Source organism: Ovis aries, chromosome 18 (genome assembly GCF_016772045.2).
Source record: "Ovis aries strain OAR_USU_Benz2616 breed Rambouillet chromosome 18, ARS-UI_Ramb_v3.0, whole genome shotgun sequence".
NCBI classification, from domain to species: Eukaryota; Metazoa; Chordata; class Mammalia; order Artiodactyla; family Bovidae; genus Ovis; species Ovis aries.
In genome coordinates this window covers 53,039,414-53,064,090 of record NC_056071.1, presented here as the reverse complement: position 1 = coordinate 53,064,090, position 24,677 = coordinate 53,039,414, and the positions used below count along the sequence as shown (strand labels likewise).

At 38.8% G+C, this 24,677-nt stretch overlaps 1 protein-coding gene across 8 annotated transcripts in view; it reads left to right on the top strand.

Moving 5' to 3' along the window:
- The first annotated feature begins 369 nt into the window (after nt 1–369).
- The window catches only part of TP53BP1 (tumor protein p53 binding protein 1), a 69,318-nt gene continuing 45,010 nt past the window's right edge, over nt 370–24,677 (top strand). For all 8 annotated transcript variants that reach the window (XM_060401844.1, XM_060401841.1, XM_060401843.1 and 5 more), the window contains exons 1-11: nt 370–491; nt 1,064–1,248; nt 1,441–1,534; nt 1,763–1,847; nt 9,987–10,117; nt 10,626–10,784; nt 11,126–11,225; nt 12,855–13,018; nt 14,509–14,638; nt 15,344–15,438; nt 17,966–18,171. In XM_060401844.1, the coding sequence (XP_060257827.1) occupies nt 485–491; nt 1,064–1,248; nt 1,441–1,534; nt 1,763–1,847; nt 9,987–10,117; nt 10,626–10,784; nt 11,126–11,225; nt 12,855–13,018; nt 14,509–14,638; nt 15,344–15,438; nt 17,966–18,171 (1,356 nt within the window). In that variant the 5' untranslated portion in view covers nt 370–484. The remainder of the gene's footprint in view (nt 492–1,063; nt 1,249–1,440; nt 1,535–1,762; nt 1,848–9,986; nt 10,118–10,625; nt 10,785–11,125; nt 11,226–12,854; nt 13,019–14,508; nt 14,639–15,343; nt 15,439–17,965; nt 18,172–24,677) is intronic.

Here is a 24,677-nt window from a genome sequence, read left to right as displayed (position 1 = left end):
TATTAGAAAGCCAGGAAACCTTTTCCACGGAAGAGGGTGAGAGTAGGGCCTTATGGTGCTTGAACAACAAAAAAAATTGTCTTTTCTCTTATGTCTGAGCAGTGGTACAGACAACCGTCCTGGAGAGGCAGCGGACTATATTTCATGCCCTCTCAAGGTCCCTTCGGTTCAAGGATACTGTCATTCTCCAGCTATACTAGAGGGAGGGCCTGCAAAGTCCAGGCTGCCATGGAAACACGCCGCCGTGTTCCTTTTTCTTACGTGGGGCGGGGCACTCCGACTCAGTCGCCAGTTACCCACAGCTTTTCTTGAGTGGCGGGCAGCAGCAGCGAATGAGCGAGCCGATGCTGCGTGACGCGACGGGAAAGGGGGAGTTCGCGGCCGGTGGCGGCGGTGGCTACAGCGGCGACCTGGGGATAGAGCTGGAGGGACCTGGGGAGCGTGCGGAAACCTCTAGGACGAGCGCGAGGGACCTCCCGCCGGGATGCCTGGTACCGTGTGGGGAAAAGTGGGGGAGTAGTCGCCTCTGAGGGCTTGGGCTTCGCGTCTGAAGGGGTGGCACACCGGAGGGGGCGGGGTGGCAAGCATGGCGGCGGTGACGGGGGAAGGGTTGGAGGGCCCCAAGGAGGGGGTGGGGTAGCACTCGCTAGGAAGACCCGGGTGGTCGTGAGGAAGCAGGAACGGCTGTAGGGGTTCAGACGATCAGAGGTTTTCCAAAGATGCTTTTTGGGGAGCGGTAGAGGCGCCTGAAGGACGTAGGAAGAGTTGTGGGGGATGGAAAAAAGGGGCGGGGAGAGTAGAGGTTAGGAAGGAGGGGAAAGGGTGTCTACGCGAAGGTGATGGAAGGGGAGAGAAGGATAGGCAGGCTGATTGTAAGCAGGAGGAAATCGGGCCGTGGCAGGTATGGCAGGAAAGTGCTTAGGTACAGTGTTGTAATAGGAAGAGTCCTACACTCGTCCCCCTTTCCAAGTCTCATACTTAACTGCCTCATTATTTTAAGCTCAGACTGCGTGAGGAAGGCTAGTAGGTTACATGGAACTGATCTTTTGTTATTCCATTCCAGGGGAGCAGATGGACCCTACTGGAAGTCAGTTGGATTCAGATTTCTCTCAGCAAGACACTCCTTGCCTGATAATTGAAGATTCTCAGCCTGAAAGCCAGGTTCTAGAAGATGATTCTGGTTCTCACTTCAGTGTGCTAGCTCGACACCTGCCTAATCTTCAGACACACAAAGAGAACCCTGTGTTGGTGAGTGAGTGAGTGCTTGGAAATGATTGAGTAGATTCCCACCCCACCCCAACCCTAATCTAGACCAGTCTGCAAAGGTAAGTACTTAGGAGATCACTATCTTTGAGTAAAGTTGGTTGGAAAATGAAATCTGTATTTTCACAAAAATATATCTCATTTATAGTGGGTATATTGTGCATGTATATTTTTTAGGATGTTGAGTCCAATACCGAGCAAACAGCTGAAGAAGAACAAGGAGACAATAATAGTGGCTTCAATGAGCATCGGAAAGAAAACAAAGCCGCAGGTGAGACTCCTTTGCAAGGGTGCTCTTATTGGAGTTGGGTAGATTTAAATATTATGTAATTGTGGTGAGGTATGTAAGGAAGTCTAGCACAATGTCTGGTGTGTAGTAGGTATGCAAAAGGTTGGTTTTCTAATACAGCTGATTAGATTGTATTGTCTGCATTCCTGAATTTGTATTAAAGTTTGATGGTAAATGCCTTTTGTGCTAATATCCAGTTATTTTTTTCAGACTCTATGGATTCTTCTCATTTGGACACACGTGGTTCCATCAGTCAGGTCATTGAACAGTTACCTCAGCCAAATAGGAAAAGCAGGTATATTAGTGTTTGGAGGAATTTATTTAAATGTATTAATGGATCAGTTCTTTTATCTGTGCCTGTTGTCTTGCCCTAAGGATAAAAGGATTTATTTTTGTGGAGCAGGAAATTTGATGTGAGGATTGTTTTAACTAGCATTCTATTGGTACTTAAGCTGGAATCTCTTTTGTGAAGGTAGCAACTTTTTTGCACCTATATTATTCAAATTGTGATCTGTCTTGTGCGTGTAAAACAAAATAAGAATTCCTCATTCTTAGCTTGGATATGACTTATTAATAGGAAAAATAAAAAATATTAAGATATATTATCAAAAGTTAGGTATGGTTTCTACCTACCAACCAAAGAATCTTCACCAGTTTTAGACCCAGAATGTTTAATTCATACTCTCAACAGTATTCACTTTTTACTTTGTCTCTTGTAAATCTTTAACATTGCCCATTTGTGAATTTATCCTCTCTGTTAGGTACTAGACCGGTTGTTTGATATATACCGCCATTTAATTTCATCCTTAAAGAAGCTGTATAATGAACACATTACATTACTTCTGTTACTTAGTGCTTTTGTTCTTAGACCCAACCACTTCAATCATTCATGTTACTTAGTAGGGGGGAGTGACAGGCAAAAAAGTTAAAAACCTTACACTAGAATACATTGCTAGTAAGTGGCAGACCTGGGTTTTGAGTCCTTGTAACTCAAGTGCCTCTCTTTCTTTATGATTATTCAGCGCCCAAATTCTTCTAAGATCAAGGAAGAACGCAAGAGTCTTAGAGTGGCGGAATAGAAAAGGGAGGTTGTTAGGAGAATGTTAGTTTGGGGTGAAAGACTATGATTTTTAATCTCAAAAATAAATATTTTTTTTTGTGTGTATGTGTTCTATTTAATACTCTGTGTTTGCACTTAAATTTTTTCTCTCAAATCATCAATTGGACACTTTAGAACAATCCGTAAATTGGTGGAGTTACTTTGGCCTGCAGGTGGGTTCTAGTTGGCCCATACATGGTTGTTAAAATATATTTGAATTAATTGATAGAATTTAAAAGTAGAGACATTTCACATGGAACTTAAGTTTCCTGTTTCTGGGATTACTAGTTCAGAAGTAATGCAACTGCTGTATTATTGGCAACAGTTGGCTAGAGCTGTGAGTAGCAGCCAGTCTCTGCTTAGATGGGACGTGAGTGCTGTGGTCTGTCATAGTGCCTGTAACTCACTGTTGTACCTGCACACTGAGGCCAGCTATTCTTTTTTTTTTTTCATTTTCCTAGGGTTTGTGCTTTTGTTCTTAAACCCAACCACTTCAATCATTTATGTTACCTTTCTTTGCTTTTTGTAGGCGTTTAAGTTTTTCTGATACCTCTTTAGGATCCACGTGCCAGGCTTATCTATGTTTTTGTGGCTCAGGACCCGGGTTTGAACCACTGGGGACAGAATGCGTGCGTACCCGTTGTTATAAATGGATGGTACTGTTTTCAGAATTCTCATGCTACTTTTCCCTTTTTGCATGAACATGTTGCTTTTTCTTAAAAAAAAAAAAAAAAACTTGGATGCTTACATTCAGTAAACGTGCAAGCACTGTGGCGGGTGTTTTAAATCATCTTTGCCATCATAGAGCTTACACTTTAATAGGAGAGACATATGTTGAATAATTACATAAATAGTTATGCAGTGGAAATTGTGATCATTGTAAAGAGGGAAAAAGTAGGATATATGACCTAATCTGGGGGATAAGGGAAAACCTTTTTGAGAAGATGATGTAAATTATAAATACAAATTTGTTAGGCATAATTGAAGGGATGGGGAGAAGTGTGGCATGTGGGAGGAGGAACTTTCCAGACACAGGGAACAGTATGTGAAAAGGCCACGAAACTGCAAAGAATGTGGGGTTGATTACAAAAGAATGAAAGCTCTAGAAAACACATGTGTACTGATCTCTTTATGTTGTCTTTATTCGTTACAGCAGACATTTTGAAAAGCTGCTTGTGAGTTTTATACATCATAAAATTCCAAAAGATCTTCCTCTCTTTATCTGTTGTCTTGCTGATGTAAGCCTTTGGTCCTAAACACGAAGCGTTGTAAAATATGCCGAATATATTTTTATTTCTGTTAAACGCTTAAAAAATTGAGATGATGATGAATATTTATTTTTATTTATTCGGGCACGCTGGGTCTTGGTTGCGTCAGGGCTGTGGCACTCAGGATCTTCGATCTTTGTGGTGGTGTGCGGGATCTTTAGTTGTGGTGTGCAAGCTCTCAGTTGCAGCTTGTGGGACCCAGTTCCCTGACCGAGGAGTGGACCTGGGTCCACTGCATTGGGAGTGTGGAGTCATAGCCGTTGGACCGCCAGAGAATTCCCAGGATGAGTATAGATTCATGTGCTTTTGTAAGAAATAGTGCAGAGATTTTTTTTGTATACTTTTCCCAGTTTTCCCCAGTGGTACCATTTTGTAGAACTATAGTATAATTTCACAACCAGAATAACAGCATTGCTAAAATTCAGTGAAATTATCCAGAGTTCTCTAGTTCTACTTGTACTCACGTGTGTATAATTTTTATACTGCTCAATTGTCTGTGTAGGTTTATCCACCACTGTGACCAAGATGCTAACAGTTCCAACATTCAAGGAACTCTAGTGTTGCCCTTTTACAACCACATCCATCCCCTTCACCTGCACTTGAACCCCTGGCAACCAGTAATTAGCACCATCCTCGGGATTTCCCTGGTGGTCCAGCGGTTAAAACTCCGTGCTTTCAATCCTGGGGCGACAAGTTTGATCTCTGGTCGGGAAACTGAGATCCTACGTGCTGCAAGGAGCAGCCAAAAAAAATTAAAGACCATCCTCTATTGGTAAACTTTCATCACTTAAAATAAATAAGATCATATACTATATAATCTTTGAAGGTTGGATTTTTTCAAACTACGTACTAGAGATCTATCTGAGTTGTTGCATGTATCAGTGGTTTGTTTTATTGCTGAGTAGTGTTCTGTGGTATGGATGTACCACAATTTGTTTAACCATTTAATTTTGTTTAACCAATTAATTTACCCATTGAAGGAAATCTGTGTTGATTTTAGTTTTTGGCTAGCATAAATAAAGCTGCTATGAACATTTGCCTACAGGTTTTTATAAGTCTTCATATCTCTAGGCTCACTGGCCAGGGGGACAGTTGCTAGGTCATATGGTAGTTGCACGTTTAGTTTTTTTTTTTTTTTTTAAGAAAATGCTGATCTGTTTTCTAGAGTGGTTGTATCATTTCACAGTCCCACTGGCAGTGTATGAGACATCCAGTTTCTGTCCATTCTCACCAGCATTTGGTGGTGTCACTCTTCTAGCCATTCTGATAGTGTGTGGTGATCTCTCACTGTGTGTGTGTTTGTTTTTTTAAACAATTTTATTTATTTACGTATTTTTGGCTGTGCTGGGTCTTTGTTGCTGTGCAGGCTTTTCTCTAGTTGCGGTGAGTGGGCTTCTCATTGCAGAGCCTGGACTCTAGGCACGCAGGCTTCAGTAGTTGTGGTTCCAGAGCTCTAGAGCACAGACTCAGTAGTTGTGGCACAGGGCATTAGTTGCTCCGAGGCACGTGGGATCTTTGCGGATCAGGGATTGAACCTGGGCTTCCCTGGTGGCTCAGACAGTAAAGCGTCTGCCTGCAATGCAGGAGACCCGGGTTCAATTCCTGGGTCGGGAAGATCCCCTGGAGAAGGAAATGGCAATCTACTCCAGCACTCTTGCCTGGAAAATCCCATGGACGGAGGAGCCTGATAGGCTACAGTCCATGGGGTCGCAAAGAGTCGGACCTGACTGAGCAACTTCACTCCTGCATGGGCAGGTGGATTCTTTACCACTGAGCCACCAGGGAAGCCCTCATTGTGGTTTCAGTTTGCGTTTCCGTAGTGGCTAATGATGTTGAACATCTTTTCACATGCTTCTTTGCATCTGTACATCCTCTTCAAGGAAATGTCTGCTCATATCTTTTGCCTGTTTTGTAATTGGGTTTTATTTTGTGTTTTGAGAATTCTTATATTCTGTGTACTAGTTCATGGTAGGATATGTGGTTTGCAAATATTTTTTTCTCTCTGGCTTGTCTTTTCATTAAGAGGTTTTTTTCATGGAGCATGTTTTTAATTTTGATGAGGTCTGTTAAATGCTTTTAACAGAAATATAAATGCATAGATTATTTTAAAAACAACTTATAATAAAAATCAGAGTCCATTCCCACTGTTGGCTCCCTTTCACAGAAGTAATCCTTTTTACCAAAGAGGTAACCCTTTTTAAGTGTCTGTGTTTTTACTTCTCTGGGAGGTTATCTTTTTAGCTTTTAATATTATTGTAAAACTAAGTAACACTACAGTATTGCCATTTCTTGTTTAATCAGATTAAGACATTTGAGTTCTGTAATGAAAGATGAGGGTTTAACTCACAACAACACTTTTCTAATTTAAAAAAATAAATATTTATTTATGTATGGCTGCGTAGGGCCTTTGTTCTGGTGTGGGCTCTGTAGTTGTGGCGTATGGAATCTTAGTTCCCTGGTGAGGATTGAACGTGCACCCCATGCATTGGGAGGCGGATTCCTAACCGTTGTACCACCAGGGAAATCCCAGCATACTCCTCTAACTTTTGATAATAATTATGTTAGTTTTTTATTGGCTAGATTTATATTTCTAAATGGTATATTTAAACATTTGTTTTCTTTTTCCATCAGTTTTGGATAGTGGACAAAATCTGATTTATTTCAGATCTGCTCTGATTCACCTAATCATTCTACAGATATTTATTGCGTATTTCCTATATGCCAAGCACTTTTGAGTTTTGGAGATACAGAGTGATCAGAAGAGATAAGAAACTTTACACCTTAATGTAGCTTATATTCTTTTATGGGATATAGCAGTTATCTGATAAATATGTAAAAATCTGTGTAGTGTCTTACACTCTGATAGGGCCGCAGAGAAAAATAAAGTGGAGAATTGGATGGGAAACATCAGTGGAGTTGCAAGTTTAGACAAGGTGACTTAGGGGGTGCTTCCCTGATGTGACATTTGACTAAAAATCTTGAGTAAGTGATCTCTGCTGTTATTTGGATAAATGTAATCTGCACATAGAGAACAGCAAATGCAAAGGCCCTGAGGGAAGAGTATGTTGGAATATTTGAGAAATGATGACAAGGTTAGTGTGGCTGCCTTGGAGTGCTGGAGAGGAGTGGGAAAAGAGGTCAGAGAAGTAAGGGGGGAACCAGAATATATAAGGCCCTTACCAGAATATATAAGGCCCTTATGGATCATTGTGAGGCATTTGGCTGTTACTTTTAGGGAGATACTGCTACTGCTACTGCTAAGTCGTTTCAGTTGTGTCCGACTCTGTGCCACCCCATAGATGGCAGCCCACTAGGCTCCCCCATCCCTGGGATTCTCCAGGCAAGAATACTGGAGTGGGGTGCCATTGCCTTCTCCAATGCATGAAAGTGAAAAGCGAAAGTGAAGTCGCTTAGTCGTGCCGACTCTTGGCGATCCCATGGACTGCAGCCGACCAGGCTCCTCCATCCATGGGACTTTCCAGGCAAGAATACTGGAGTGGGGTGCCATTGCTTTCTCCTTAGTGAGATAGGAAGGTGTTTAATAGCTTTGATCAGAGGAATGACGTGCTGTTACTTAGATTTGAACAGCATCACTCTGGCTGCTGGATCAAGAATAGACTAATACCTGGATAAAGCTGGGAAAAATAAAAATTAAGCTATTCAAGTTAAATTTAAAAATAAAATCTGAAGGGAGAGCAAGGGCAGAGGCAGAAAGACCAACTAGGAGACTCTTGAAATAATTTAGGTGAGATGTGACAGTGGCTGGACCAGTGTAGAAGTAGGATGAGAAGTGTGAGCTTCTGAGTTTTTGAAATTAGGATTCAAAGTCAGATTGGATGTTAAATATGAGGGAAATGAAGGAGGTAATGGTGGTTCCACATTTTTGGTTTGGAAACTAGAAGAATGGAGTTGCTGTTGATTGAGATGGAGAAGATCGAACAGGAAGGTCACTTACAGGCTTGTTAGTTGAGTTGCCTTTTCAGTTGCCAGTTGGAGGCAGTTGATGATGTGAAAGTCTAGAGCTCAGGAGGAAGATCTAAGCTGGAGATTAAAAATTGTGGAGTCATAAGCGTATGGATGGTATTCAAGGCCATAAGTATGGATAAGATCACTAAAGGGATGAGTATAGGTGAAGAAGAGGTTCAAGGACTCATTGTGCCCAGCAGCATTTAGAGGTTAGGGATGTGAAGAAAACCACCAAAAGAGGCTGAAGAAGATCCAGGGTGTGTGATTAGTGCTGTCTTTTTTTTTTTTTTTTTTTTGCTCTTCTACTTTTTTGTCATACACGCTCTTGACTTTCTTTCCCTGTTTCCCAGGGTCTTGCATCTGGTCCTCCCAGTTGTGTAGGTAATGTTCTATTTTATTTTGTGAAAGTCTTTACTCAGTCCTTCTTTTTCCTTGGATCATGGTTCCCAACTTTGCAAACCCATGTTTTCATCTCTTTCATGCTTCTTAAACTTATGTTTAATGGTCTTTATGTGAAATGTTAAATGGATAGAAAGTTAAAAGGAAACAAAAAATGTCATCTGTAATTCTGCCACCCAGAGGCTAATTCCTGTAAATATTTTGGCTTATTTTCTCTCTTTTTTTGTGTGTGCACTTGATTTACATAGTTGAGATGTGGAAGGTGAAAGTTTGTGTTTCTTGACCTTTTTGCTTATCAACACGAGCAGTTAATTTTCCCTGACAATTAAAGCTTTTACTAACATTTGCCCCATGATTTTTGTTGTAAAAGTTATGCATTTTTTTCTGTGTGTGTATAAAATATACTGTTTTGGGGGGCTGGATCATTTGAAACTAAGTTGCAGAAATCATAGTTCCCCTCAAATACTTAAGAATTCATCCCTTAAGAAAAATACATTATCCTGTATAATCATAATACCCTTAGCACACCTAATATCGATTCCATAATACCTAATAATATAGTTTGTGTTCATATTTTCCCAGTTGTCTCAAAGATGTCTTTATTTTATATACATAAATTTTTTGTTTTGTTTGGATTATATATATCTATTTTGTCCAGTATCTAGTCCAGATATACAATTTACACATTGTATTTGGTTGTTTTGAACATATTTAGCAGCTGCATAAATTCCATTTTATGATTATGAAATTAGTTATTTACTTACTGTTGGGCTTACAGTGGGTTATTAGTCACAGTGAACTTTGAAAGTGAGTTTGTACAAGGATCTTTTCATATTTTAAGCTATTTCTTATAATTGAAATTACTAGGTATGAAAATTTTTTAGAGCTCTTGATACATATTTTCTAGTTCTTCAGAAAGGTTCTATTTAGTTTATACTCTCATGAAGAGTATGTAATAATGCTAATCTTACTTCAATAGCACTGAATAGTAGGACAATATTTACTTTTTTTTTTTCCTTATTTGATTGGCAACTAATGGTTTCTCTGATTTCTTACATGTTTAAAGATACTTGTATTTCTGTTTTTTTGGTGAGTTGTCTCTTTCATTGTGCATTTATATCTTAGGCTTCTTATAAATTACTTGTATTTTATGAAGATGATTCTTTTGTTATATTGTTGCAGATATTTTTTCCTAATTGTTAATGTCTTATACTTTTGTTTATCATTTTTTGACCTGTGATGTTAACCTGAATTTTTTCCTCAAACGCTGTGTGGGTCTATGTTATGTCTTGTAAAAATTTTTGCAAAAATGCCTTTGTTAATTGTGTTCTGTTTAACAGCTGTATTTTAGAGCCCCTTCTCTGCACATCTAATGCGCATCATCTTTGTCAGTAATTCTCTTGAGTGTGAGATTTTTCTGTCCCTGCTCATGTTTTTTTCAGAGAAAGATAAAAATGAAGTATGTTTGTTTCCTCCTTCTGACTCATGTTTGTATTAATTCTGTACAGTGTTTTGAGTTGTCAACCTTTTAGGTGCTTTCTGTAGAAAGAAGCAGTAATGAATGGGGTGAGGTTTTTTAACTTTTTCACATTTACTTAAAAAGTGGTATGATGTGTGGGGAGTCACAGAAAAATTCAGAGTTCTTTGAGCAGGGTATCCCATCCTATCTGGGAGTACATGATTGTGTCTTTTTGCTGTGTAGTGTTTTGGGAATGTCAGTGGAATCTGCTCCTCCTGTAAGTGAAGAGAAGGAAGAAGAGGTGGAAGAGAAGGAGAAGGAGGAAAAGGAAGAAGATATTCCAGATGATACCACACAGTCGCTTAGTGCTGAAGGTAGCATTATGCCTTTTTCAGAATAGTAGAGTGGTCTAGCCCCTTTAACATGAACACTGCAAATGCCTCAAATTCTCCTTATCAGGCTGTAGATATCTCATCATTAAATTAAGTATAGTCATTAGGAAATTTGCTAGTAGTCTAAGATATTCCACCTGATTTGTTGTTCAGGAGTTTTTAGCTCATTGTTTGGCTTCCTTTCTGCATATGGCTTCCTCCTCCTTTTGTATTCATTCGTTTTTTCAGGTATCTGGGAGCTGTATGCCTGGTAGGGCGGAGTCACAGTCTGAACTGCACTGCCGTGTGTGTGTGTGTGTGTGTGTGTGTGTGTGTGTCTTTATTAGGTATTTGTAAGGTTTTATAGTACACAGGTTTTTGAAAAAACTTGCAGAGGTGGGGCAGGGCTTTGATGTGAAGGACTTAGTATGGGCTTCTTTTGCTGAAGGGTAGCACCTTGCATAGCGCATAATATGGGATGATTCCTGATTTCTTGGGGTTTTCTTCCTAGATCCTGCCTCATCACAGTTGGGCTTTGGGGTTCTGGAACTCTCCCAGAGCCAGGATATTGAAGAACAAACTGTGCCATATGAAATAGACAGAGAGCCTCTACACTCAGTAACCACCAACTCTGGATATAGTCGGCTACCTGATGTGGATGCTAATATTGGTATGTAATGTGTGTTCTGGCATTTAGAATTGTTTATAAGTATTTTCCCCCATGCTAGTTGTGTTTTCCTTGATGTATTTTATGGCTATCTAAGTTAAGGTAATCTGAGTATAGTAAAGTTGCAGAGTTGTCTGGCAAATACGTGTCAGTTGATGGCTTGCATGCTAAGGTTTTTGGTAAGTGGGTAAAGGCTGTTTTCCTTTTTGGAATGATATACCTGTCTATATTTTCAGTTTGTATTTCTTTCTTTAAAATCTTTGCCCTTTAAAAAGCATCTGGGACTACTTCTAGTATTTTGAAAAATTAAATATCTCCGTCCTATCTTCTTCTAAAACTTGAAGCAATGAAGCATGAAGAACAGTCTAATGAAGATATCCCCATGGCAGAACAGCCCAGCAAGGATGTCCCTGTGGTGGAAGAGCAAAATTCACCACCTGCAAGGTAAACCAGCTTCTTCCTAGAAAGTGTTTTTGGGCATTTACTATCGAGTTGTACTTATTTCACTTGGCCAGGAGGAAACATTTTTAGAAATTCTTGATTTTCTTCCTCCCCCCCCTTCCCTGGGCATATTTTTGGTTCAGTAGAAACATTTATTGTTTATGAATTTTTATTATGTCCTTATCTTTAGGCATATTAAAAATCCAATTTATTGCTGTTGTAATTGTGAGGATGATCCCTTTATTCTTGGTTGTTACTCCTCTCTGTTCTTTGTCTGCAGAGGCACCATGTCTCTGTGGGATGTCTTTCTAGCATCTCTATTATAGGAGTCACAGGACTATTGTATTGAAAGTCCACTGTTTTTATACCTGGGGAACACCCAGATTGCTCTGTGTCCTCAGGTATCCTGCATCCTGTAGTTTATGTATAAGATAAATAGGGAAGTGTTCTTTCCGCATGTCCTTTAGTCTCTTAATTTGGTAGGAATGACCAGTTGATCTCTGTTCTGTCTGTGGTGAGTGCTATATCCCAAACAGCATTATCTCTGGTCAGTAGTTCAGGTTTAGATATGGCAGAGGACAAATGAGATGTTTCCGTTTTGGAGGAGGGAATGAATAAAGATTTAGTATCCTGTTGTTTCTTCCTTCAGTTAGAAACAGTGGGAAATACGGGTTAGGGTTAGGGAAAGTTGAATATAAAGAGAGGTCAGCTTTCTGTGGTGGATTCATGTTGATGTATGGCAAAACCAATACAATATTGTAAAGTAATTAACCTCCAATTAAAATAAAGAGATTTATGTTTAAAAAAAATAAAGAGAGGTCAGCTTTCTAATGCAAAACACCCAGCTAAACTGCAGCTGACTTTTCCCACTCTTCTTTAGGAAATTGCTTTTTAGCTGATTTTGCTATCCTATTTACTCTGGGGAATGGCAGAGTAGGTAAACCTCGTAAGTCTCTGGAAAGGAGCCAGCAGTGAGTGTCTTACACATGTAAGTAGTATTTGTGGTGAGAGTTTTGATTTGGGCCCTAGGTTGAGTAGATCAAATCAAAAAGGTCAGCAGAGGCTTCCTGATGGTCCATTGGCTAAGACTCCATGCTCCCAATGCAGGGGGCCTGGGTTTGATCCCTAGTCAGGGAACTAGATCCTACATGCTGCAGCTAAAGATTCTTCATGATGCAACAAAGGCCTGACGCAAGCAAACAGATATTTAAAAAAAAAAAAGGTCAGCAGAAGATAACGTGTGTGGATGATACAGAGGATAATTTACATTCAGGCCCTTTCTGTGGAATGTTGTTGTTCCTTCTGGCATTGTTGTGCCCTTGATCACACACCTTCATGCACATCTAGATAACAACACGAGTAGTAGAAATCCCTAAACCACTGATCAGAAATCTTGGACAGCATGCAGTGCTGCAGTGAGCAGCGTGGAGAAAGAGATTTGGCTGTGTGAGAGACTGAGACACACTCTGAAAGAGGCTGAGAGCTTTGCATCATTATAAAGAGTAGCTTATTTCACTTTTAACAGATAGTTTTTGAAGGTTTTGAAATTAATAAAGGAAAACAGAATAGGAAAAGCTTCTTAGTTCAAAGATGAAAGCCTTTGAACTTTCTTCTGGTGATATGATTTCCTAGGTCAGAGGACATGCCTTCTAGTCCCAAAGTGTCTGCTGCTATGGAAGCAAAAGAACAGACATCTGCTCAAGAACTTCCAGAAGGTGGGATGCAGGTTCAGAAGTCACCGGAGCCTGAGATTTTGTCAACTCAGGAAGACTTGTTTGATCAGAGCAATAAAACAGGTACAAAGAATAATTAGTTGCCGTAGCTCTTCTTTTCTGAAGGTCTGAAGTTTTATTTCTGTTCTGAGGCTACTGATTTTAAGTTAGGCACTTTGTAGGTATGCAGACTTGTTTGTGATACAGAAGGAAAGTATATTTCTAGCTGATTAATGAGAAGGGCTTTTTGGAAATGATTGCTATTTAACATTTTAGCATAATTTTCTTTCTCTTTTGGAAATGGAGATATTGAATAATAATATAGCAGATTTAATGTTACGGACTGAGTAGCTATTTCTGTTATCATAAGTCTTCAAATCTTAATATGATAATTAAGTGAAGATTTTTATATTCACCTGGGTAACAGTCTACTTATTCATCTGTTTATTAGTTCATATACCACAAATAGGAAGTTATGATCTAGCAGAAAGAACATAATACTTTCAGAAGTAGACTGGTATTTGTTTCAGATTTTGTTAACCCCCACCAATGCCCTGTTCTGCAACTTCACAGGGCCAAAAAGCTTTAGTCACAATCAGCAAATTATGATGTATTGGTTGTAAGTAGGAAAGAAGAGAAGGTTATGTTCCTCTACTGTGTTGTGAATGTATGCAGGACATACAGAGGGTTACCATGAAGCCTTTTCTGGTCTTTCACTAAAGTTACAAGGTTGTGTTTAAGAAATTTCTTTATTTTTGCAATTAAAACAGCAGATATGCAATTCATTGCTAAACAGAAGGGACCCACAGGAGACTCTTCATAGTATAAATGACTAATAGCTGCTGATATATCCTTTTACTTAGGCATTAGCATTTTTTCTCTCCTTTGAGGAGCTCAGGTTCTAATCATGAAAATTGCTGCATTCATATTATCAGGTATCATGCATATTGTTCTGATTTCTCTCATCTGCATCATGGCATGAACTTTACTAAACCTTAGGTAGAACTTGAAATAGAAGACTTGCTTACTGCAATAGAAATGTCACAAGAAAGAGCAGCCAAGGAGAGGTTTAAGGGTTCTGGCTTTTCCTCTTCAGGCTTTGATCATGATGGAAAGGACTAAGGAGTTCTTTTTGTCAATTCTTTTTTAAGGAAATTCATAATTTATTAGGGAGGCGGGTGTTTAATGGTTACTCAAGATTTATGTTAGAATGCCATTCTGTTTTGTCAGTTGCTCAGTTGTGTCTGAATCTGTGGCCCCACGGACTGTAGCCCACCAGGCTCCTCTGTCCATGGAATTCTCCAGGCAAGAATATCGGAGTTGGTAGCCATTCCCGTCTCCAGGGGAATCTTCGCCACTCAGGGATTGAACCCTGGTCTGCATTGCAGGCAGATTCTTTGCATTCATTAATTGGACTGCAGTTAGAAAATAGTTGTTGCCTTTGTGGCAGCCACCTATCCACATGGGTGGATATATGAATATTACTCTTTTTGTAGTACTGAGTGTTTTTTGTTTTTTGGCAGTTCAGTAATGTCAATATGAGAAGTAAATGCAACTGGATTTTTTTTTCTCAGTGTCTTCTGATGGTTGCTGTGCTCCTTTGAGGGAGGAAGGTGCGTGTTCTCTGGCCTCCACACCTGCTACCACTTTGCACCTCCTGCAGCTCTCTGGTCAGAGATCCCTTGTTCAGGAGAGTCTTTCCACGTGAGTAAGCTGAAAATAGTCCTTTCAGGGAAACATGGGCCTTATGGTCTTAAGGCTAAGATTGAAAGAGCTAAAATTGGTAGTCCAGAAGTCTTTTGAAGCAAAGAAGTAAACTCTAGGGTTAAGAATTTGGGGGAATAAGAACTTAGTGGAATTATTGAAGACAGGTAGATCTGCTTTCCCATTTGGAGCCCAAAGGTTTCACCAGGGAAGAAATCGCCCAGTTATTTAGAGACTCTTACATGTCTAAAATAAGCTGCTTGCTGCTCCATTTGACTAACAGTTCTTCCCATTTAATGGCATAGTGGTGCAGAAGGGGTTATGCTAGAGTTGATAATAATTGGATTTCTTTATCTGTGTGCAGGAGTGAATATTTGTCTCACATCTGCAGTTGAACGGTTTTTTTTTTTTTAGCACTTTCTCATCGTGCTTTTCAGTCATAACGTCCTTGTATCCAGTCAGTTACTTTCTTTTGTAATTATATGGCTTTTCCCATAATCTTTTTTTTATTTTTTTAGTCTCAGTTTGGATACGTCTGGTATGAGAAATAGTTATTGAAGTATTACCCATGGCTCTTTTACCAATTTCAGCTGCTTGAGAGAAATACTAATAAGTATTGTTTGACTGACTTAGATCGAGAAGTAGAAAACGAATGGAAAACTGTGGGTCTGGTGAAATAACCTGTGATTCTCTCTTTACATAAAGGAATTCCTCAGATCTTGTATCTCCTTCCCCGGATGCTTTCCGATCCACCCCCTTTATCGTCCCTAGCAGTCCCACAGAGCAAGAAGGGAGAAAAGGTGAGCTCTCTTGATCTGTCTGTCGATCTCAGATTAGCAGTGGAGCAGCATCTCTGCCCTGCAGCGTGTGTGTCTTTCTGTGTCAGAACACTGAGACCGGAACTTCACTAGGACTCCAGTCTAACCTTCCGCTTTGTGGCCTACTGGGAAGTGCTCGCCTCAGTTTTTTGCTCTTCTCGCACTGATTTTTTCTGAGTTCTGTATTGACAACTTAATTTTTGAAAAGACCCTTAAGGGAAAATTGTTAAAGTTGAACTCAGATGAATTAATATAGTGAAGAATTTTGTTACTATTGGCCTACTGGTTTCCAACAACATGGTCACATGTTCCTAGTCAGAGGGAACCAAAAGTTGTTTCTTTCGTTCCTTATAGGTTATTTTGCTATTATCGAAGCAGTTTTAGCCAGAGTGATTAGGGGCAGGTGGTAGAAATTTTGACTTCATTCCTTTCCTCCTTTGAGGACCTAGTGATTTTATATTACTTTATTGATAGGAGAGATTTCCTTTTTACCTATGTCATTATCTAAACCTCTTTTGCCCTATTCTAGTCACTCAAGATATTTCAAATTCCTCCTGCTATACAAAGCCTTTTCCAGTGAATTCCATGACTTTTTCCCTCTCCTTCTTTCACATAGCAATAATGGTACAATAGCTAATATTTACTGAATGCTTAGTTTATGCCAGGCACTGTTCTTTGTGTTTCTCTTCAGTTTTAGGTGCTTCTCTTTGTGTTTTTTAAAAAATTCTCACAACAGTTCTGAGAAGTAGGTGTTACTTTTATCCCCATTTTATAGATGACAAAATGGAGGCACAGAGAGATTTCACAGCTAAGTCATAGAGGCAGGATTTGAACTTGGGCACCTACCACCAAAGCCTGTGTTAATGGGTTTTAATTTACCTGTGACAGAATTTAATCATAGACTTTTCTTCTGTCAAAGAGTTTGTGTCTGGTTAGTTTCTCTTGAAATCAATGTAGGTATATCCAAGGGTACTAATACCATTCTAAGTATAATGGGGTTAGATATCTTCAGTGAAAAATAAAAGTGAATCCATTCTATTGATGCAAAAAATACTGTTAATGCAAATTAAATTTGGTTTATCCTTGATCTTATTTTTTTCTATCTGTAGTGTGAACACTGAAGATATATAAAAAATATATTAAAAATGCTTTCTCCCTGACTGTAAACATAGTTAGTACTTACAGTAGAAAGTTTGGAAAGCATATGGGAAGGTAATGAGAAGAGAATAAAAATCACCTGTGATACCACAACCCAGGTGTAATTAGTATTTGGATATGCTTATTTCCTTTCAGAGTTTTTCTATACACGAATATAAAGAAGTATGTTTACACAGTTGGGATAATGTTACGTATATGATTCTGTGTTATTTTTTTCATGTAACATATTGTATTCTCCCTTGTCAATTATATTTTAGATTTAATGTATTTGCTTAATATGTGAATAATTGTGGGACTGTGTATGCTTTTTGTATTTGTTTTTAATGTCTAAGAATATTAACCTAAAGCCTTTTTATATGTAGTGCTTAAAACAGTCCTTATATAAGTGCTTTGTCATGGTGATAAAGATCAAAAGATACAATGAAATTAACACAGCTGTGGTAGTGTAATAAAGGTCTACAGCACCCGTTCCCAAACTTGTCTAGATTGGAGCGTGCGTGTGACACCAAGCGAAGCAGCCGGGATAGATAGGCATTGAGGTTGTGGGGAGCTGGTAGCTTGATTATAGGGAAAAACTAAATGGTGTGGGTAGTATGTGAGAGTGGTCTAAAGGGAAGCCTGCTTGGGGGCTTCAAGTTGTAAGATAGGGGAAAAAGGGTTGATGAATCAAATGCCTAGCCGGCTAGGCTGACTCTGCGGAAGGTCCTGTTAGCCTATAGGTGGATAGAGTGCTGTGGGAAGGCAGAATTTGTGTTTCGTTTCCCTCCCTCCTGAGCAGTTTGTCCCAGGCTTAGTGTCCTGTATTTAGTTCTTTGATAAATCATTACTGACTGACATTGATTAATTTTTTTTCCCCTCCTTTATTTGTCACAGCATCCACCGCTGCAGTTAACAGTTGTTAATACAAGTAAAATGAGTTCATACCTCTCTCGATGTGTACTTAGAGTGGTGAGCAAGTTCACTGCCTTTCAAGGCCTGTGGTTAAATTAGATGCCATTAATCTGGGTGTTGCTGAGCAAAGTATGAAAACTGAGCTATAATCAGGAAAGGGGCTCAGAAGAACCAAGTTAACTTGCTCTCATGTAGATGGATGGGTGTCCCTAGATGAACCCTGTTTTAATTTATATCTGAGTATTTTAGGAGTGTGGACTTCCCTCCCTTAGGGGAATAAAGTATTGCTAGATTTCTAGGACCCAGTCTTCTATTAACCTATCAATTTTTCTAAAAATCAAGTCACTGTTTTTTTTTTTTCAGGAATGAAAATCTCTGAATATAATTACTAGTGGTATTGGAACATGAATAGTACTGATGAGTGCTTCTTTCTCAATTTGTTTTCCCTATTTTAAACTAGATGAGCCAATGGATATGTCAGTGTTATCTGAAGGAGGAGAGTCTTTTCAGAAGAAACTCCAAGGTGATGAGCCAGCAGAGATGGAAAACCCCCCTCTCCCTGCTGAGCCCAGTATATCACCACAAGCCTCGACACCAGTATCTCAGAGCACACCAGTCTTCACTCCTGGTTCACTTCCTATTCCGTCCCAGCCTGAGTTTTCTCATGTGAGTATTGTAGAATAAGTTTTTTCCTCCTAATGTCTTTTTTTTTTTTTTTTAAGCAACTGTATTGAGGTATGGAGAAGACAATGGCTCCCCACTCCAGTACTCTTGCCTGGAAAATCCCATGGACAGAGGAGCCTGGAAGGCTGCAGTCTTTGGGGTCACTAAGAGTCAGACATGACTGAGCGACTTCACTTTCGCTTTTTGCTTTCATGCATTGGAGAAGGAAATGGCAACCCACTCCAGTGTTCTTGCCTGGAGAATCCCAGGGATGGGGGAGCCTGGTGGGCTGCCATCTATGGGGTCGCACAGAGTTGGACACAACTGAAGCGACTTAGCAGCAGCATTGAGGTATAATTTACAAACCATAAAACTCACCCATTTTGTGTGTGGTTTAGTGATATTTTAGTAAATTTATACACTTGTGGGAGCTGGTGAAGGACAGGGAAGCCTGGCATGCTGCAGTGCTTGGGGTTGCAGTCAGACGCAGCTGAGTGACTGAACAACAATAGCAGTGGACTTGGGCGCCTGTCATGGTCTGGTTTTAGAACCTGTCCAGAGTCACCTCATGTCTGATGTACTGTTTATGTTTAAATTTTGTACTATGTCTTTAAACTTCTTGAAATGTTACTTTGAAATTGAAAGGCAGCATTAATCATTATTCTACCTTAACGCCACGAACTTCTCACTAAATCAACCCTAGACTTTCTACCAGTTGTTATTAATGAAAATTTCTTTTCAAGATGTTTAAGGGCCTCAAACTTCCTTTTGGAGAAACCACTTTTGGGAGCCTCCTGATTTCTAATCTGTGCTATTGCCTTCTATTCCCGGTGTAGAACTGTCACCTCCCTTTCACTGTCTGGAGATGGTCCTTACCTGTCTTTGTGTTGGATTCCTCTTGGGCTCCATGTCTTCGTGCTTGATTTATGCCCTCATTTTGGTGGAGGACATTCTTAGTAGCAGACTTTCTACTCTCATACTTGATTCATAGTTTGTAGGAGTATAAAATTTTATGTTGGAAATAATTTTCCTTTAAACTTCTTGAAAGCATAGCTTCACCATCTTCAAAGTTCCAATGTTGCTGTTGAGAAGTGTGGCAAGTTTGATTTTTTAGGATTTATTTATTGATTTGACTGCATTGGGTCTTAGTTGCACATGGGATCTATATGGTGGCACATGGGTTTAGTTGCCCTGCAGCATATGGCATCTTAGTTCTCCAACCAGGGATTGAACTTGAATCCCCTGCATTACAAGGAAGATTCTTAATCACTCAACCACCAGCCATGTCCCTGTCCTTGATTTTGATCCTTAATATGTGAGCTGTTATTTTTCCTTACTGGAATCTTGTAGAATTTTCTCTTTATCCTCAGTGTTCTGAAACTTCCAGATCCTTGACATAAGTCTGTTTTTATTTTGTATTCGTTAGTTCTCTCAATCTAGAAAGTCAAGTTGTTCAGTTCAGGGACATTCAATTATTTAATTTCTTCCTCTTTGTTCTTCTTTTTTTAATGGAATACCTATTGTTTGGATATTCAAACTCCTAGAATAGTCTTGTAGTTTTATTTTTATTGTATTGTGCCCTACTTCCCATCTCTCTCTCCTCTTGTTTAACTTACTGGATGATTTCCTCAACTTTTTTTTTTTAATTAAAAAGCCCCCACTTTATTGAGATTTAACTCACACACCATATTGTTCAGCCTTTTAAAGTGTACGGTCAGGAGGCTTTTAGTATAAATTGTGTAGTTATTCATGACAGTCCAATTTTAGAACATTTTCATCACACGCAGCCCCTCCAATCAAAAGACCCCATGCTTATTAACCGACATTTCCATTTCCCCTACTCTCAGCCCTAGTCAATCACTAATCTACTTTGTGTCTTCATGATTTTGCCTGTTCTGGGTATTTCATATACAGTAAGTGGAATTATACAATTTGTGATTGGTTCTTCAGTGGAATGTTTTCACAGCTCATGCATGTTGTGGTATGTATTAGAACTTTATTCCTTTTTATTTTGAGTAATACTGTGCGTGTACATATTACATTTTATTTATCCATTTATCGGTTGATGGACATTTGGGTTGTTTCCCCCCTTTTTGGTTATTATAAATAATGCTGTGTACATTCATGCACAAGTTTCTCTGTGAATGTGTGTTATATCTATTACATGTAATCATAATTTATTTCTCTCATTATGTATAATTAGGAGTGCAATTACTAGGTTTAACCATCTTTTAACCTTTCTCTGAGCTATTAATTTCTACTCTTGGGTTTTAAATTTCTATACGTTTTTTTTTTTTCCTCAAATGTTCTCCCTTTTAAAAAAAGATCAGCATTTTGTTATTTTATAGGTATGCTATCTTCAGTTCAGTTGCTCAGTCGTGTCCGACTCTTTGCGACCCCATGAGTTGCAGCAAGCCAGGCCTCCCTGTCCATCACCAACTCCCGGAGTTCACTCAGACTCACGTCCATCGAGTCGGTGATGCCATCCAGCCATCTCATCCTCTGTTGTCCCCTTCTCCTCCTGCCCCCAATCCCTCCCAGCATCAGAGTCTTTTCCAATGAGTCAACTCTTCGCATGAGGTGGCCAAAGTACTGGAGTTTCAGCTTTAGTATCAGTCCTTCCAATGAACACCCAGGACTGATCTCCTTTAGGATGGACTGGTTGGATCTCCTTGTAGTCCAGGGGACTCTCAAGAGTCTTCTCCAACACCACAGTTCAAAAGCATCAATTCTTTGATGCTCACCTTTCTTCACAGTCCACCTCTCATATCCACACATGACCATTGGAAAAACCATAGCCTTGACTAGACAGACCTTAGTCGGCAAAGTAATGTCTCTGCTTTTGAATATGCTGTCTAGGTTGGTCATAACTTTTCTTCCAAGGAGTAAGCGTCTTTTAATTTCATGGCTGCAGTCACCATCTGCAGTGATTTTAGAGTCCCCCCAAAATAAAGTCTGACACTGTTTCCACTGTTTCCCCATCTATTTCCCTTGGAGTGATAGGACCAGATGCCATGATCTTCGTTTTCTGAATGTTGAGCTTTAAGCCAACTTTTTCACTCTCCTCTTTCACTTTCATCAAGAGGCTTTTTAGTTCCTCTTCACTTTCTGCCATAAGGGTGGTGTCATCTGCCTGTCTGAGGTTATTGATATTTCTCCCGGCAATCTTGATTCCAGCTTGTGCTTCTTCCAGCCCAGCATGTCTCATATAAGTTAAATAAGCAGGGTGACAATATACAGCCTTGACGTACTCCTTTTCCTATTTGGAACCAGTCTGTTGTTCCATGTCCAGTTCTGACTGTTGGCATCCTGAACTGCATATAGGTTTCTCAAGAGGTAGGTCAAGTGGTCAGTTTATTGTGATCCACACAGATAAAGGTTTTGGCATAGTCAATAAAGCAGAAATAGATGTTTTTCTGGAACTCTCTTGCTTTTTTGATGATCCAGCGGATGTTGGCAATTTGATCTCTGGTTCCTTTGCCTTTTCTAAAACCAGCTTGAACATCTGGAAGTTCATGATTCACGTATTGCTGAAGCCTGGCTTGGAGAATTTTGAGCATTACTTTACTAGCGTGTGAGATGAGTGCAGTTGTGTGGTAGTTTAAGCATTCTTTGGCATTGCCTTTCTTTGGGATTGGAATGGAAACTGATCTTTTCCAGTCCTGTGGCCACTGCTGAGTTTTCCAAATACTATCTTATCTCCCTAATAATATTAATATTAGTTTTTGAGACGTTTTCTCCCTGTAATGGTCAGTATTTCTTCAAATGCGTTTTAGTTTTGTTAGTTGTGTGTTTCACTTTTGAATTAGAGGCTTTTCTCTAATTTTAGAGTATGATGGTAAATCCTTGATTGTCTGCCTCCTTTAAGAGGAGAAATCCTAGAAAACAGATTAGACGTTCTGAATTAGCGGTTGGTGCTTCTTGTTTCTGGTATTTACTGTGATATGATATGTAGGGCCATTTCTGGGGTCTCCTAATGTCGGTATCTTGATTTATCTCATCTTGTTCAGGTTCCCTCTTGTCTGCCATTACTTTAGAAATCTATGCTGAAAGAGGACTGGGGGTGTTGAGAGACAGGGGCAGGTTCTATTCAATGTAAATGTTCATTTAATCTCCCTATTTCCAATATGGTACTTTCTGGTAACTGTGCCCCCTGTCCTCCAGTTCAGGGATGTTATGTTTTACTCTCCCCAGGGAGGATGAGGGTCAGGGAGAGAGGATCTGGGGATTAAACTGCTTCTGAAATAGATTTCCAGCCAGTCAATCCTCCTGATTTTAGCTCTGCCCTCATCACCACTTCCGGAGTTACCTGGGCTGCTGCCAAGTCCTGAATCTTTTTTGGGGCATGGTGATTCTGAGGTGTAATTTGGGTTACATCTTGGCTTTCTCCACTGCTGTCTTAGGAATTCAGTTTTCACTAGTCTGCTGAATAGATGACCACTCTTCTGAAATTTTATTGTGGTTATCTTTTCTTTGTGTTCTTTTTCTTGAAAATTGACTTTTTGTTTTAATTGCTGTACCATTCCTTAGTGGGATTTTGGAAAAAAGTTAAAGTAAATGTGTGTATTAAATCTGTTGTTTTTATTTGGAATCTCCATACTTTTTCATTGTGTAACAAACTCCTTATGTTATTCTTAATGGCTCACCTTTGTACATCTGTGTGTTTTTTTTTTTTCTTTACATTGGTTACGGGAGTCCAAGTCAACCTAATTTTGATGTTGTGAGATCTGTTTATTTATAATAAAATCATTACTAATCAAGAGAAAACTAAGATAAAGGTAACTTCATGTATTTCTTTCTTTTTTTCCCTAATATATTTGTTAATTGCATAGCCTTTTTGATCCTTCACCAGGGTGTGAGGGCTGAGGAGAGGATTAGTAGAAAATAGTTTGATATTTAAAACTTCTCATTCTTGATACATATATAGATGATTTTATTAGTGGCTTTTAAACTGTGTGTGAGACCAGTTTTTGACTGCTTGAATACTATGGATTTAGGTCTGTATTGAGTCTAGACTGGTTGACTCATTGATGGAAGTCCTGATAATTCTTCGTTAGTCTTTATCCAGAGCCCTGAGGGTTTTTTTGTTTTTTTTTTTCCCACTTAACTTTATTATTCTGACTAAGCCTTCAGAGATTATTAGGGGCCAGATACTAGAGCCAGGAAGCCTTTTAAGAAATAAAGTTTATTGTTAGGCTGGTTAGCCCCTGAAATTTTATTTTGCTGACAGAAATTATATATATATTGAAAAAATTCTGTAAAAAATCATATAAATATTTACCTTGATAACTCTTACAGCATATTCAGAATGGGGCAACTGCTTAATGGGTATGAGATTTCCTTTTGGAGTAAAGATGTTTTCAGAGTAGATAGAGGTGGTGGTTGCACATTGTAAATGCTCACTTTGAGGTGGTTATTTTTATATGAGTTTGACTTTAAAAAACAACTGTTACTTATAATTTTATTAGCAATGTCTTATCTATAAGCCTTTGTGAATTGACTTACTTTTTATTAAATACATAATTTCTTATAAAATGTATGTAACATACAAAGAAGTGAGACTAAGATTATCAGTTATCCTATCTCAAATAACTGCTTGTAACTTTTTAATGGTATTTATGTATTATTAATAACTTAAAAAACATGGAAATTTATGTAAAAATGTATAGACCACAATAAAATATATATTCATAAACTTCTTTAACTAGAAAATGTTTATTTAATGCATAGCCTGTTTTTCTATAATTTTTTTAATACTCATGCACAATTATATGTCAGTTATAAAGTCTTCCATTGTGTTAGGTATATCGTAATTTTTAAATGAATCTCCTATCTGTAGATATTTAGGATATATCATATTGTTTCCTTTTCTAAATAGTTTAGTATTGAACAGCATTGTAGCTAAATCTCAGTGTATTTTCATCAGATAATTTCCTGGAAATGGAATTATTTGACTAAGGCATATATAAGGCTGTTGTGTATTGTCAAATTGCCATTAGAAATGTTGAACCAATTTTATGCAGTCATGCCTGGGAGTATATGAGCAGATAAATTTATTACTGTTTTTATAATCTGCAAGGGTAAACAGTAAGACAAAACATTGAAATATTAGAAGTTAATGAATGCACAGAATGTTTGGCAACATACTTTGATTCTTCATTATCTTAAAAATCATAGGAAATGAATGCCTTACCAGCTATGTCTAGAGCTTTGTAGAATTTATGTTGAGCAAAACAACACCCTAAATGTAAATTCTTACATAAAAACATTAAACTTTGAGTTAAATTTTGTTCAGATGTTATTTACATAAAATGAGACTGCCATTTTAAGTGTATAGTTTGATGAATTTTAGTAGTTGTATACAAATGTATAACCATCATCGCCATCGAAGTATGGAGCAGTTTCGTCACCCTAAAAAGCTTCTTCATAATCCTTTACGATTGATCTCTCCTCACCTCCCTCACCCCCTCACCCTGCCTTCTACCCTGGGCAACCAATCATCTGCCTTC